Source organism: Oryctolagus cuniculus, chromosome 6 (assembly GCF_051225735.1).
Source record: "Oryctolagus cuniculus isolate XC-2025 breed Fujian yellow rabbit chromosome 6, ASM5122573v1, whole genome shotgun sequence".
Taxonomy (NCBI): Eukaryota; Metazoa; Chordata; class Mammalia; order Lagomorpha; family Leporidae; genus Oryctolagus; species Oryctolagus cuniculus.
In genome coordinates this window covers 128099030-128115492 of record NC_142872.1, presented here as the reverse complement: position 1 = coordinate 128115492, position 16463 = coordinate 128099030, and the positions used below count along the sequence as shown (strand labels likewise).

Below are 16463 nucleotides of genomic sequence, written 5' to 3'. Positions count from 1 at the left end.
ATTTGTCATGTAGCCTGTGGAAAATAACACCAAGCACTCATGAAAGATTGGTAGTAAAATAAATACTATTCCAGTGTTATTATGAACAATTTTTTTGAAGATTTATTTATTTGAAAGGCAGAGTGAGAGCGAGAGCGAGAGCAAGAGATTTTCCATCTACAGCTTCACTCTCCAAATGGCTGCAACAGCCAGGAGTAAGGAATTCCATGTGGGTCTCCTACATGAGTGTAAGGGGTCCAAGTACTTGAGCCTCATCCACTGCCTTCCCAGGGGCATTAACTGGAGGCTAACTGAGAAGCAGGGCAGCCAAGACTCTAACCAAGATTCAGTATGGGATGCTGGCATTGCACATGGCAACTTAACTTATTGTGCCACGATGCCAGCCCCACGAAAATATTTTTGACTTCACAGATCTTCTTGTTCTGTGGCACTCAGGGACTCCTGGAGCACACCAGAGAGCCAGTGACACTGCAAGTATGGGCCAGTGTGTAGTACACCAGGGGAGAAATATGTTTGCATTGCTTTCAGTTCAAGAGTGAGAAACGCAGTGGTTTTCAATGTGCATAAAAATAATTCAGAGGGGCTGGCACTGTGGCACAGCAAGTTAACCCCCTGGCCTGAAGCGTCGGCATCGCATATGGGCGCTGGTTCTAGTCCCGGCTGCTCCTCTTCCAATCCAGCTCTCTGCTATGGCCTGGGAAAGCAGTTGAGGATGGCCCAAGTCCTTGGGCCCCTGCACCCGCATGGGAGACCCACAGAAGAAGTTCCTGGCTCCTGGCTTCGGATCAGTGCAGCTCCGGCCATTGCAGCCAATTGGGGAGTGAACCATCGGATGGAAGACCTCTCTCTCTCTCTCTCTCTGCCTCTCTTTTCTCTGTGTAACTCTGACTTTCAAATAAAAATAAATAAACTAAAAAAAAATCATCCTGAGAATTTGTGGAAAAACCCTGGAGAATCCAGGTGGGGCTGAAGAATCTGCAGTTTACACTAAACTGGTTCTCTTGCAGATAAATGATTTGGGAAGCACACTTTGGGGAAAATGGGCTCGAGAGAAAAAAAGAAGGGAAATAGGCCAGTGTTGAAAATGTTCGCATGGCTAGGCACTGGTGGGAAACCACGATGGGGCACGGGAGGCAGGTGTTCCGTGACAGCACCGGAGAAAGTCAAGGTGAAAAGGAGGAGGACAGGTAGAGCGCAGGCAGCGTGCAGCCACCGGGCTTCAGTTAGCCTTGCTGCTTCATCCCCAGGCACCTCCGCTCAGGGTTCCCGACTCAGGGTCTCAGAGGAGAGAACTCGCTCTGAGTAGTGACCTACGGGAGTGGGATACGTGGGGAGCAGAGTAAGAAGGGAAAGGGAAAGGAGTGAGGAGCGCATTGCGGGTGGCGCCGAAAGCCAGTAGCCTGGAAATACCCCCTCGCTTTGCCGGTTATACTTCCTTTAAGCAGCCCAGGAGGAGCGGACTCACGAACCTCCCCGGCCACCTGCAGCCTTCCGGGGCCAGATCTTTGTCCTGGGACTGACGAAGGCAGCTCTTGCATCTGGCTTAGGGCTCTGCCTCTCGGTTTTGGTGACTTCTCTGTGCCTCCTACACCAAGTAGGACCCAGTAAAGCAACTGCTCTTGCCTTGCATTCAGGTTCCTATAATTCTTTAGTTTTTAGCTAAAGAGAGGCCAACAATATGCATTGAAAAAAGTATTAGTTGTTTTAAAGTTTATATGTGACAGGAAGATTCAATCTCTGTAGTGCTAAAATTTTTAATTATATACTTGCATAGTTTTAAAAAATTCAGACATTCCGTTTCATTTTAAAATATCCTTAAAGAACTTTAAAACAATTGTGTAGATTGAACCTTTCCATATGTAATGAAACTGCATTTGAAAACGCAAAAAAAAAAAAAAACCTGTTATGCAATGTTAGCGCCTTGCATTATAAAGAGCAGCTGTATCTTAAAAATGCGTCTTTCCCTTTTCTAAAACAAGTCATGAGACCGTTATGTTTATTATGGTTTTTAGATGAATTAACTGTAAGTCTGTTTTTAGTTCACATATAGGATTATTCTCAAAAAATGTGTAAAATTACCCCTTAGTAATTCTTTAACCCTCTCCAACAAAGAATAGCCTTCCATAACTATTTGTCATGATTTTTGTTGTTTAATATTCACATGAATGCATAGAACAATTAAAATAGCATTTTCCCCTTCTCACAATGTTTCTATTTTAATTATAGTCTAGTTACCTTACAGATAATTATCTAGAACATAACCTTAATGTCAAGAAATGTATCAGTTATAACTATCCACTGTTTTATTAGTAAAATGAAAACATAGTAAGGTATACGTTAAGTTGATAAAACTTTTTTATAGTTATTATATTTTCAGCTGTTAATAGACAATTTGAATGACTAAGTATATTGATATAATCTATGTATCTGATAGGGTTTAAAATAATCAGGGAAAAGAAGGACAAACCAAAGCATTACTCAGAGATAACCAGAAATACTTAAACTTAGTCATCTTCCTTTTTAAATTTAAATATAATTAATTATACTTGTTCTAGAAACTATATTCAGTTTCTGTGTCAAAATTTTATAGTTTCCATAGAAATGGATTTTAATGTCTTTTATCATTTAGTTCTTACTGTATAGTTTCCATTGTGCCCTTCAGGGCACATTTGTTAAGTACCTGCAGTTACTGAGATATAAACTTCCATGTCATCTGTGAAAAGTTTGTAGCTTTTACACACACTAAGCTGTCTTTATCTCACAGTCTTAGACAGACCAACTCTCTCCTTTTACATGTATAGAAGAAAAATACTTCTCTTGGGCATGTGTGGTGTGGTGACATCAGGGCCATGCAAATACTTTTGGGTTAAACTATAATCATCTAATAAAGATAGCGGTTCAGATATGATGCCAGTGTAGATGTTTTAGGGGATGGGCTTCTACAGAGTTCTCCTAATAGTGATTAACCTTTCAAGTCCGCCGTTCTATGTTTAGCAGGAGACGATCATTTTTTGCTTATATGATGAGACATTTTATCCAGTAGATGTCTTTGCTTGGGTTTATCTATTTTTTCAATTATAGATGCACAGCAATATATATATATTTTTTTGACAGGCAGAGTGGACAGTGAGATAGAGAGACAGAGAGAAAAGTCTTCCTTTTGCCGTTGGTTCACCCTCCAATGGCTGCCGCAGCTGGTGCACCGTGCTGATCCGATGGTAGGAGCCAGGTGCTTCTCCTGATCTCCCATGGGGTGCAGGGCCCAAGCACTTGGGCTGTCCTCCACTGCACTCCCGGGCCACAGCAGAGAGCTGGCCTGGAAGAGGGGCAACCGGGACAGAATCCGGCGCCCCGACCGAGACTAGAACCCGGTGTGCCGGCGCCGCAAGGTGGAGGATTAGCCTAGTGAGCCACAGCGCCGGCCCGGCAATATTTTTTTAAATGTTTTCAGCTAGTCTGTAGGGTAGCATAGGTCTCTAAAAATAAGGCTCAGCAACCTTCCCTCCTCCCAGAAGCAGACATTTGTGGTAAAGTCTGTCTTTTACTTTCCACTCTTAGACACAATATGTATGTGCACACACATGTATGTCCTTTCACCCACAGGCATGTGTGGTACACAGGCTAGCCTCTTCTTTCACTGAGTACGCAGGGCCATTCGTTATCCGGACACCGAGTCTACAGGACCCCACTTCCCTCTGTGTTAGGGAGAGGTGAAACAGTGCCTCCTCTGAAGACTCTTGGCCATGGAACTTACTAATTTTGTTTCTTAGCAAAATAGCTGTGGTATTGTGCAAATAAAGCTGTAGCTCTATAAACCTGCAAATGTCTGTCGTATATGATATTTCAGAAAGTGCAACTATTTCATGTCTCCCAGGGGAAAGGGTGGTGGCCTTTGCTGCTGTAGAAGGGATTTTCTTCTCGGGATCTTTTGCTGCTATATTCTGGCTAAAGAAGAGAGGTCTGATGCCTGGACTCACTTTTTCCAATGAGCTCATCAGCAGAGATGAAGTAAGGGTGAAGTGTTTTTTTTCTGTTATTGTTATGTTTGAATTCATATTTGGTGTTCATTTATTTATCTTTCCCCTGGAAAATGCTTATGGTGATACAAGTATCCTGGTAATTAAAAGAAAATTGAAGACACTGCATTTTCCTCCTGTGTCTCTAACCATTCTTCCTCAGTCTCCTCTGCTCACCCTTATCTCTCTGTGTTCTCCTGAATTCCTGCCTTGGCTTCACTCCTTCTGGCTGATCTTATTTATTCCCATGGAATAAACTGTTATCTAAATGCTTACAGCTTTCCCAAATTTGACTTTCTTTAAAAAAAGAAAAGATTTATTTATCTACTTGAAAGTCAGAGTCACAAAGAAGAGGGAGAGGGAGAGGGAGGGGGATAGGGAGAGGGAGAGAGAAAGAGAGAGAGAGAGGTCTTTCATCCATTGTCCATTGGACCACTCCCCAAATGGCTGCAATGGCTGGGGCTGGGCCGGGCCAAAGTCAGGAGCCAAGAGCTTCCTCCGGGTCGCCCATGTGGGTGCAGGGGCCCAAGCACTTGGACCATCTTCCACTGCTTTTCCCAGGCCACTAGCAGGGAGCTGGAAGTGGAGCAGCTATGACATGAACTGGTGCCCATATAGGATGCCAGCACTGCAGGCAGAGGCTTCACCTGTTATGTCACAGTGCTGGCCCACCCAAATTTGTCTTTATCCCAGGTATTTTTTCCCAAACTCCAAATCCATATTGGTATATCCAAGTGCATGTTAGACTTTTTCTCCTGGAAGGCCTAAGAAACCTAGTATTTCAGAAATCAAACTTACCATGTAAAACCCAAGACATGTTTTTCCTTCTCTTGGGATTATTCTTTTATCCAGTCATCCAGTTTGAAATCTGGGAGTCGTTTTAGATTGGTTCTTTAATGGAAAACCAAGATACTGTGGCCAAAAAAAATATCCTCCAGGAAGGATCTCCGTGAATGAGACCCCAGTGGAAAGAAGTGGCCATCAAAGAAGGAGGTACTTTTCTCTGAAGGAAGGAGAGAACTTCCACTTTGCGTATGGCCCTGCCTAAATACTGATGGAGTTTGTGGAGTCAAAAGGCTTCCATAGCCTAGGCAGCTCATGGCAAGAGCCTTGGGTGGTCACTGACATCATACATAAGAGTGTTAATTGTTAAATTAACAGCAGGAGTCACTGTGCACTTACTCCCCATGCAGGACCTCTGTCCTCAATGAATCATACTATGAGATTTAACTGTAAAACTTGTTCTCAAGCAGTTTTTATATTTGTGTGTATGTGTGTGTGCATGCAAATAGTTGAAATCTTTACTTAGTATAGAGTTGGTCTTCTGTGTATAAAGTTAATCGAAAATGAATGGAGAATGAGACTGTAAATGGGAAAGGGAGGAGGAAGTAGGGCTAGGAGGGCAGGTATGGTGGGAAGAATCACTGTATTCTTAAAGATGTACTCATAAAATTTATACTTACTAAATAGAATGTTTCTAAAAAAAGAGAGGGAGAAAAATAGATTGGTCCTTTTTTTTTTTAAAAAGAAATATTTATTTATGTATTTGAAAGAGTTACAGAGAAAGGGACAGACAGATCTTCATCTGCTGGTTCACTCCCCAGATGGCCACAATGGCTAGGGCTGGACCAGGCCAAAGCCAGAAGCCAGGAACTTCATCCAGGTTTCCCATGTGGATGTCAGAGGCCCCAGCACTTGGGCCATCTGCTGCTGCTTTTCTCAGGCTATTAATTTGGAAGTGGAGCAGCCAGGATATGCACCAGCACTCATATGGGATGCTGGCCTAACAGGCGGTGGCTTTACCTGGTGCACTGGCTCCACTTCTTTTCTTTTTCAGCCACATCCATCAATAACTAAATATTGTTTCCTGTGTTAATCCATTTTGTGTTGCTATAACAGAACACTCAAGGTTGGGTAATATATATTACAAGAGGTTTATTTGGCTTATGATTTTGGTGCCTGGGAGTCCACACAGCCTGGTGCCAGCCTGCAGCAAGGACCTCCCTTGCTTGTGGAGGAGCAGAAAGGGAACCGCCATGTGCAGAGGAAACCAAGCACGCAGGATGGCTTTACAGTTTCACAGCATGCTCTTTAGTTAACTGTTTCAGTCACGGAGACCTGACCCACTTCTGCCAGACAGCACTAATCCATTCATGAGTGTGGGACCTCCATGACCTAATTACCTTCCACTAGGCCGCATCTCTCAAAGGTTCCACCGCCTGCACATCACCACACTGGGCACCCAGCCTCCAGCGCAGGAACCTGTGGCAGACAGACCACATGCAGTGCACAGCATGCTCGCTGCCGCGTGCCCTCCCTGTCTTCCCTTCATTTTTCCCCACGAAAGGCAATTCAGAACTCTTCAGACACAAGTAGATAAAATGCCCCACTCTTTCTTTTATGTTTCTGATTGAAAATGAAAACTCTTTAGCCCATGATATATATTGCAGTTCGCTTGCTCTCCTCTGTGCTAGATCCTGTGCTCCTCAGAGCAGAGACTTGGTCTATCTTACCTTTCTGTTCTCATTGGTTTAGCCCATTACAGCCAATCAGTTCACATTGATTGTACTAATGATCTTGACTCCTCAACTTATTTCTAAGAGAGAGGGACACACACACACACACACACACACACACGCATGCATGCACACATGCATACACACACAGATCTTCCATATGCTGGTTCACTCCCCAAGTGGCTTCAGCAGCCAGCACTGGGCCAAGCTGAAGCCAGGAGCCAGAAACTCCATCCAGGTCTCCCATGTTGGTGCAGGGGCCCAACAACTTGGGCCATCTTTTGCTGCTTTTCCTGGTGCATTATCAGGGAGCTGGATTGGAAATGGAGCAGCCAAGACTCAAATGGTGCCCATATGTGTACTGGCTTTGCAGGCAGAGGCTTAACCCATTGCACCACCACACTGGTCCCTGCACTGTCCTCTTTATTAAATGTAAAAGTCTTACTGTTCTAAAATCTGTTATATGCTATTTCTCCTGCCTCGTGGCCTGTCAGATTTTGTGCTGTAACAAACTATTTTAATTGCTGCAGTTTTATGTTTTAATAATTGTTAGGATAAATTTCAAAACTTTCCTTTTTAAATTGTTCCTACAAGGTTCTGCTCAATTATTATTCCAGTTTGATTTTTGAATCAAAAACAATCTTACTGAGGTTTTGATTGAAAATTCTTTAAAACTTAAATTAATTTTATTCATTTATTGATTTAACAATGATTCATGCCTACCTTTTCTGTGGATTAGGTAGCTCTCTGTTGATTCTTTTTTTTTTCTTTTAAAGATTTATTTATTTGAAAGTCAGAGTTACACAGAGAGAGGAGAGGCAGAGAGAGAGAGAGAGATCTTCCATCCGCTGGTTCACTTTGGCTGCAACAGCCGGAGCTGTGCTGATCCAAAGCCAGGAGCCAGGAGCTTCCGCCGGGTCTCTCACGCAGGTGCAGGTGCCCGTGCCCAAGGCATTGGACCATCTTCTACTGCTTTCCAGACCATAGCAGAGAGCTGGATCAGAAGTGGAGCAGCCGGGACTGGAACCAGTGCCCATATGGGGTGCCGGCACTGCAGGCGGTAGCTTTACCTGCTGCGCCACACTGCTGGCCTCTCTCTGTTGATTCTAATCAACACTTTCTTTAACATCTTTCAGCGGTTTATTTGACATTCTGCCGTTGGTAATTTGAATTGTACCCTGGAGACAAATCTTGGAAAAATGGTTCATTAGCAAACTTTTTTGCATTAGCTGTTCAAAGAGAGTTTTTTAAAATGAATTTTAGGTAAATAATCTTTTCAATACAAGCTTTAATTTGAGGATCTTCTCTTTGAATCCTCTTTTGGTTTTTGTTAATTCATTTAGAAAAACCCAAGTAATTCTGATTTGTGATCCTTTAAACTGTACTTTCCGCACTCTTCCCTTTGGTTACCTATAAAAGGATTTGTTTTTCTTTGTAGTTCAGAAATATTAATTAACTCTACCATGATGTGAGTCTATGTTAATTTTCTTGGGAATCTCATCATCTTATATCTGGCCTCATTATCTTTTTTGTTTTGAATTTTTGAAAATTTTCTTCTGTCCTTTTGATTTTCAGCTTTATATCATCTGTTCTATGCTTTGGAGTCCTGGTTACTGTAGGTTGAATCTGCCTGGCCTGTTTTCTAGTTACTTAATATTCTGTAGCATTTATTAAATTTGCATCACTATTTTTTTCTCAGGGGTCTTTGTGGCTGAGTTGTCTGCAATGCCATGTCTGTTGTATATGGACTCAGATGGTGCTGAATTCATTTTTATCTTGAGCTATTCTTATTTAATATAAATACTATCTTTTTAAAATCTCTGACCTTTTTTAAAAAATCTCTGTCCTTTTAATACTACCTAATATTTGTCAGTCATTCTTTAATTTTTTTGGCATTTAAAAATTGATGAGTTTTTGGGACCCCCATTGTGGTATAATGAGTAAAGCTGCCACCTGTGTCACGGGCATCCTACCAGGGTGCTGGTTCATGTCCCTGCTGCTCCACTTCTGATCCAACTCCCTACTAATGGCCTGGGAAAAGTAGAAGATAGCCCAAGTGTTTGGGCCTCTGCCACCCATGCGTGAGACCTGGGTGAAGCACCTGGCTCCTTGCTTCAGCCTGGCCCAGTGCTGGCTGTTGTGGCCGTCTGAGGAGTGAACCAGTGAATGGAAGAACTCACTCTCTTTGTCTCTCTTTTTCTCTCTGTAACTCTGAGTTTCAAAAATAAAAAAAATAAATCTTTTAAAAAAATTGATGAGTTTTTATTTTGGCTCTTCTTTCTTTGTTTTCCTTTTCAAAATGCTTTTGTTTGTAGGTTTTTGTTTGTAAGTTAATTCTTCTTTAATATTGATGAACCAAGATTTGTTGGCATTAGGTTGGCATTTAATGATATTTGAAGGAAATAAGTTCTTAACCCTATTAATTCTTGTTTCATTTTAAGAAATTCTATGACACATTCCTAGAAACAAATTTTTATAATGTTCTATACATGATTGTGTGCAAATGGATGGTTAAAAGTTCATTGGCAGTGTCATTTGTTTTCTGTTTTAGGGACTTCACTGTGACTTTGCTTGCCTGATGTTTCAGTATTTAGTAAATAAGCCTTCAGAAGAGAGGGTCAGAGAGATCATCGTTAATGCTGTCGAAATTGAGCAGGTAAGCAAAGTCCCTGCAGGTAGCATGTTTTTGTTTGTTTGTTTTTCCCCTGATATTTGTACCATTGTGTTAGGTTAATCAGGAAATTGTCATTTTGTAGCAATTTTATCTTATTTTTTTCTGGGCAAGCCCTTTAATGAATGAATACTGTTATGGACAATATCAAAAGTCCTTGTTATGTAGAAGTACTGCTCTATGTCGAGAGAACAATTCTCCAGTTGGCCACAGTATACTCCTGCTGACTCTCTCGGGGTTACAGTCCCCCGCTGATGGCCTGCGGGGACTTTGGTGAACCTGCTTGTACTCAGTCTAACGCCTCTTTCCCCGAGAATGTCTAGAAGCTGAGTTGAAGAGAGGCTACTCGAAAGGAGGGGGGTGAGACTGGGGACCCTGTTCAGAAAGCATCCCCTGGGATCCCTGAACTGGGGCTTAGAACGTGCGGGGACCGTGGGGCCAGTACTCAGGCAGCTTCCTGCACAGTGCTTGTCGAAGCTCAGTGGTACCACAGCCTCCATGGCTCGGATCTTGGCAGTGCGCTCCCTGTACAGGAGCTGCATTGCGGCCAGGCCTCTTGGTTGGGCGCCCTACCAACCCATGGGTGTTGTTGCGTAGCTGGTGGTTGGTGCGCTTGTAGTCGTCTGGGCGTGCCGGGACCAGCTGCTGCCGCGCCGTTGCTCTTCTCTGTGCTGCTCAGTGGAAGTGTGGCCAGCTCCTCGGTGATTTCCATACTGCTCAGGTCGCATTCCACCTCCCCATCTGGCTGACTCCATTGCTGCCTCCTCCTCTTTGGGTGGAGTTTGGCCTTTTCCTTCCTTTCTCCCTCCCTCCCTCCCCCTCCTCCCTCCCTCTCTCCCCCACTCCCTCCTTCCCTCCCTCCTGATTTATTTATTTATTTATTGATTTATTTGAGAGGCGGAGAGAGAAAGGTCTTGCATCCACTGGTTCACTCCCCAGCTGGCTGCATTGGCCAGAGTTGTGCCAGTCCAAAGCCAGGAGCCAGGAGCTTCTTCCAGTCTCCCAGGTGGTTGCAGAGGCCCAAGCACTTGGACCATCTTCTGCTGCTTTCCCAGGCCATAGCAGAAAGCTGGATCGGAAGTGAAGCAGCTGGGACTTGAACTGGCATCCATATGGGATGCTGGTGCCGCTGGCTTCAGCTTTACCCACTGGGCCATGGCCTCGGCCCCTTGGTCCTTTTAGGCAGCTGGATCCCACGACTGTCGTGTGGAAGCTGCCCACACCTTGTACAATGTGAGTAAGTGCCATGGAAGTCCTGTGAGGCCATTCGATGATCACACAAGAGCTGAGGACACTCAGCCTCACCGTCATTGGTGCTTTGGGGCTGAAACCCAGGAGCAAAGTACCACGGGGAACTGAAATAGGAACGCCTTCTGGTGGCCTCGCATCCAGGCCATCACCTGATGAAGATGGTGCCAGTACCTTGCATATACCAGATGACAGTACCACAAACTGGTAGCTTTCGATGCTGACACCTCTGTGAAAGTCCAAATGGGTACTGAAACTCGTGGGCCTGCTGCTTGCAGGTCGGGGCAGTGAGCAAGCAGAGTTACTTTTCCATGGGGAAACTAAAGGGGAAACTGGCAATTTTATATGGTTAGCCTTGATGGTACCAATATGTGATGTATTGCAATTACTGTAAGTCAGTTTATAATTTGGTTTGTAAGTCAGCCTTTTTTCTCAAACTTTATATTTTATTTATTTATTTATTTATTTATTTTGAAGTTTCAGTGCATTCTCAGCCCATGCTGCTGCTTTTTTTTTTTTTTTTTTTTTTTTTTTTTTTTTGACAGGCAGAGTGGACAGTGAGAGAGAGAGACAGAGAGAAAGGTCTTCCTTTGCCGGTGGTTCACCCTCCAATGGCCGCCGCGGCCGGCGCACTGCGGCCAGCGCACCGCGCTGATCCGATGGCAGGAGCCAGGAGCCAGGTGCTTTTCCTGGTCTCCCATGGGGTGCAGGGCCCAAGCACCTGGGCCATCCTCCACTGCACTCCCTGGCCACAGCAGAGGGCTGGCCTGGAAGAGGGGCAACCGGGACAGAATCCGGCGCCCCGACCGGGACTAGAACCCGGTGTGCCGGCGCTGCTAGGCGGAGGATTAGCCTAGTGAGCCGCGGCGCCGGCTCTATGCTGCTTTATTGCTAAGAAGTATATATACACACACAGGTGCAGAGTTTCCAACTCTTACAATTATTTTTTACATCAACGAATAAAATTTCTTCAGAAATCCCAAAGATGCATAGATTATAAAGCAAGCTGCCTTTGTAATACTTCAAACATACTTAATGAAATTCTTTTAGCATTTACCAGTGGTGCAATGAAGAATGTGCCGAAGAAGCAAGCATAGTGAGCAACCCCTGTACTTGGACAGTAAATAAACTATATTATAAAGGACATGCTAATATTCAAGAGATGTGTGGCTTTAAGGTGTGTTCCCAAACTACTGATTACAACGTATTGCCAGAATAGCTTTTTTTTTTTTAACCTGTGGGAGAATATATTTTAATCAATGGCATTCCATTCCGTCACCAAGGGAGACAAAACCTATAAATAGTTACTAACCTTAAAATACCTATGCTGACTTCAAAGGTTTAGGAGTATGGATCCCTGGAAAAATCTGTGATATTTGGTTTTCTGATAATTATTTTAATATGCTTTTCAGTGGAACAATGGGAACAGAGTTTAGATAAACTCTGACCTTAAATCTCTATTGGTTAGAAGATATGTTATCACTAAGTGGCAGAGAGATAATTTATATATGGAAGACAACATCTCACTTCTTACACTTGAGAAACCAGACATCACAATGACAAGTTCCACTCCAAATCACTGTTACCATTCCACTTAATCTATTTACAAAGGTATTGGTTACAAAAATCCCACAGCAAAGAATATGAAGTTAAAATAACTTTGAAACAGTGTTTTTCCAATGACAGAACATGAAACTTGGAAGGAGCCTAGTGAAAGTCATCTAGTCCAATCCCAAATTCTCGAAGGCTCCTTTCACTTTATATTATTTGTCATAGTCACTCACTTGGGTTATTTCAAAGTCAAAAATCTTCTCAAGCACTATTTTTAATCTATGACAATAAATGTCTTGTTTCATTAAGTAAAATCAGGTTTTTCATGTTTTTTCAAGTAGGAAAACTTTGTTTACATGGAATCAAAACTTGTGGCAAAAAAAAAAAACTATCAAAGATGACACTCTGGCTATTGAAAATAACAAAAAAAAATTTTTTTTTTTTTTTTGACAGGCAGAGTGGACAGTGAGAGAGAGAGACAGAGAGAAAGGTCTTCCTTTGCCGTTGGTTCACCCTCTAATAATGGCCGCCGCGGCCGGCGTGCTGCGGCCGGCGCACCGCGCTGATCCGATGGCAGGAGTCAGGAGCCAGATGCTTTTCCTGGTCTCCCATGGGGTGCAGGGCCCAAGCACCTGGGCCATCCTCCACTGCACTCCCTGGCCACAGCAGAGGGCTGGCCTGGAAGAGGGGCAACCGGGACAGAATCCGGCACCCCGACCGGGACTAGAACCTGGTGTGCCGGCGCCGCTAGGCGGAGGATTAGCCTAGTGAGCCGCGGCACCGGCCTGAAAATAACAAAAAAATTTAAATATAAACACAATAATGAAAGCCCAAAACATAGATGTGTCAGTATTTCAGGACTATTTCTATATTTATTTTTGAGAGAATTTTTTATAAGTCAGTCTATTATATGATTATATTAAGGTTTTAAGTACACTAAAATATGTACCAGGCCTATTTTTCTGTCTCGTTGATCTATCTGTCAAATTTCATGCCATAACAAACTTTATTGTATCTTTACATTTTTAGGTTTTTAGCTAATAGAGGGCAGTGATATTTTCGCTTGTTTATTTTGTATTCTCAGTAACCTAACAGGTACCTAGCTGAAGCATGCACAAAATGTTTACAGAACAAATAAGTAGGGGCTGGCGCTGTGGTGTAGTGGTAAAGCCGCTGCCTGCAGTGCCAGCATCCCATATGGGTGCCAATTTGAGACCCAGCTGCTCCACTTCCCATCCAGCTCTCTTCTATGGCCTAGGAAAACTATAGAAGATGGCCCAAGTCCACGATGGGCCCCTTGCACCCACGTGGGAGACTTGGAAGAAGCTCCTGGCTCCTGGATTCAGATCAGCATAGCTCCAGCTTTTTGGCCAATTGGGGAATGAACCAGCAGATGGAAGATTCTCTGTCTCTTTCTCTCTCTCTGCGTCTGCCTCTCTATAGCTCTGCCTTTCAAACAAATAAATAAATCTTTAAAAAAAAAAAAAAGAACAAATAAGTAACTGGATTAGTGACTAGAAAGGGCTAGGTGCTCTACTCAGGTTGTGTTTTTAATCATTCTAAAGTACTAGTTTGGAAATAGAATATTTTTTTAAACACTGCATAGGTTAACATTTACTGCATAATTTTTCATATTGATGGGGGAATGGCATAAGATACATTTTGGAATCTTTAATTGTTTTAAAAACTAAATCCAAATAATTAATATGGTTTTATTTTTCTTCTATTAACACTTTATCACTGTCTTTCAGGGTAGTTGGAGTTTCATTTACCTCCCAACCCCCAGATCTGCTCTTTTTGTTTGTTTATTTTGGTCCTGTCTTTGTTAATTGAGCTTTCTCAACTCCTTTCCTTAGTGATGCTCCCCATGCTGATGAACTTTAGTGAATCTTTGTAAATTTTTCAAGGTAAAACATCTTTTTCTATTGAAAAAAAAAAAGAATCCAGGTCCTACATGCACTACTTTTAAAAATCCAGTAATTCGGTAGTTTCTATTTATTTTGGCTCTTTGAGAATGTGAAAGAATATGCATAGTAATATCCCATATATTTTTAAGCAAATGGACCTCGTGTGCCACATCGAAACAGTTTATCCATAGTGCTTTCCTTGAACAAGATCAGTGTCTTAGAAAATAAAAGCAAAATCTTTCTATTTGGAAAATGCGTACTTATTATTTTTTTATCTCTATACTTTACTCTGTTTTTGTTTCGCTTTCAGGAGTTTTTAACAGAAGCCTTGCCGGTTGGCCTCATTGGAATGAACTGTATTTTGATGAAGCAGTACATTGAGTTTGTAGCTGACAGGTTACTCATGGAACTTGGATTCTCAAAGGTAAGATTTTTATAACTGTGTTACTACTAATTAAATGTTATAGCCAGGTAATACCCCTAGGATATATTTTACAAAAAGCATTTGCAGTACTTTTTTACATATAATTTTTTAACATTAATTTTTTACTCATTTATTTCTTTTTGTTGTTTTTAAAAGGTTTATTTTAATGTCATAAAATTAGAAATTCATAGCAAAATTGCCAAATTTAGACTACTTAGAAGTTGAGAAAACCTTTAAAATGAGATTAAAAATAAAATATAACTTACTGAAAGTATAAACTAAATTACAATGGTCTTACTATATATCGGAACCTTTAGAATACAGTTAGAGAGATCCTCGGCAATTATGGCCTTGAATGTGTGCGTAAGAAAACAAGACAGAATCGATCCAACTCTCTGCTGTGGCCTGGGAAAGCAATAGAAGATGGCCCTGCACCCATGTTGGAGGCCCGGAAGAAGCTCCTGACTCCTGGCTTCAGACTGGCCCAGCTCCAGCTATTACAGCTGTTTGGGGAGTGAACCAGCAGATGGAAGACCTTTTTCTCTGTCTCTTTCTCTCTCTGTCTGTAACTCTACCTCTCAAGTAAATAAATAAATAAATAAATAAATAAATAAATGTGTTAAAAAAAAAAGATGGCAATTTAAAATATTTGAACTGAACTTTAAACCCAAGGAGCTAGGAAAAGAATTATTGCTATGATATGTTTCGCTAAACAGATTATTTAAATATTACAGATTCTTAAATAGGACTCACATTAATGATGTCATCAGCTTCTCTTTGGCTTTGAGATTAGTCAGTATGCATTTGAGTGCTCTTAGGTTTCAGGCACAAGCTACTTAATTCAATTTGGTCTTGATTTCCTTGCCTGTGCTGCACATGATTGGGATCTGATTTTTCTGAAAGATCTACTGTTCCGAAATCCAGTGATTCTATGGCTGTTGGCCCAGAGCTCTTTCCATTGTATCTTGTAAAATGTAGTTCAGATTTTCAGTCATTCTTAACACATAGTTTCTAACAATTTCACTGAGTTCCAGAACTCCGCCATATACAGCATATGAACTTTTCCTTTGGAGATAGTCATATATATCTAAAGCTTTTTTGTTTAAAAGTTATTTATTTTTTTGAAAATCAGAGTTACACAGAGAGAGAAATAGAGGCAGAGAGAGACAGAAAAAGATAGGTCTTCCATCCACTGGTTCACTCCCCATATGGCCACAATGGCCAGAGCTGTGCGGATCCAAAGCCAGGAGCCAGGAGCTTCTTGCAGGTCTCCCACATGGGTGCAGAGGCCCAAGGACTTGAGCCATCTTCCACTGCTTTCCCAGGCCATAGCAGAGTGCTGGATCAGATGTGGAGCAGCCGGGACTCGAACCAGCACCCATATGGGATGCCAGCACTGCAGACGGTGGCTTTACCCACTACACCACAGCACTGGCCCCTATATTTAAAGCTTTATTAAGAAAGAAATCACATAGGATGCAATTTGCCCAGTAAAAATGTACAGTTCATTGGTTTTTACAAAAGTTCACAAAGTTGTTGAACATAGTAAACCAACTGTTTCTGAAAATTTTTACCACTCTGAAAGGAAATTCTCTGTTGTCACTCACTCCTCTTTTCCCTTCACTCCTCCCATCCCTAGGCAGCTACTAATCTAATTTCAGTCTCTATGGATTTGCCTGGTCTTTATATTTTCCATATCATAAAAATGGAATCATATAATAGCATTGTCTTTTGTGGCTTTCTTCCTTCTTGAGTATGTTTTCAGGGCTCATTCACATTGTAGCATGTTTTAGTATTTTTTTAATACAGATTTTTAAAATTTGTTTTGAGAGAATTACAAAGAGAGAGGGAGAGAGAGAGAGACAGAGACAGCAGAGAGATCTTCCATCTGCTGGTGCACTCCTGAAATAGCTTCGGTGGCTGGGGCTGGGCCAGGCCAAAACTAGGAGTCAGGGGCTTCATTGTGGTCTCCCATGTGGCTGCACAGGCCCATTACCAGGGAGCTAGATCGGAAGTGGAGCAGCCGAGGCACAGACTGGCACCCGTATGGGATGCCTGCAGCCCAGGCAGAGCTTTACTCTCTATACCACAGTGACGGCCCCAGCCCCAGTATTTTTTTCATGGCTAAAT

At 42.3% G+C, this 16463-nt stretch overlaps 1 protein-coding gene across 9 annotated transcripts in view; it reads left to right on the top strand.

The window, feature by feature from the left end:
• The window catches only part of RRM2B (ribonucleotide reductase regulatory TP53 inducible subunit M2B), a 93351-nt gene that overhangs the window by 19585 nt on the left and 57303 nt on the right, over positions 1–16463 (top strand). For 4 of the 9 annotated variants that reach the window (XM_008255805.5, XM_089336427.1, XM_008255804.5 and 1 more), the window contains exons 6-8: positions 3875–4008; positions 9084–9188; positions 14220–14333. In XM_008255805.5, coding sequence (XP_008254027.2) covers positions 3875–4008; positions 9084–9188; positions 14220–14333 — 353 coding nt within the window. Of the gene's footprint in view, positions 1–3874; positions 4009–9083; positions 9189–14219; positions 14334–14650; positions 14965–16463 lie in introns of those variants that run through there. The other 5 variants (XM_051844687.3, XM_089336428.1, XR_016236563.1 and 2 more) reach the window with 3 other exon arrangements.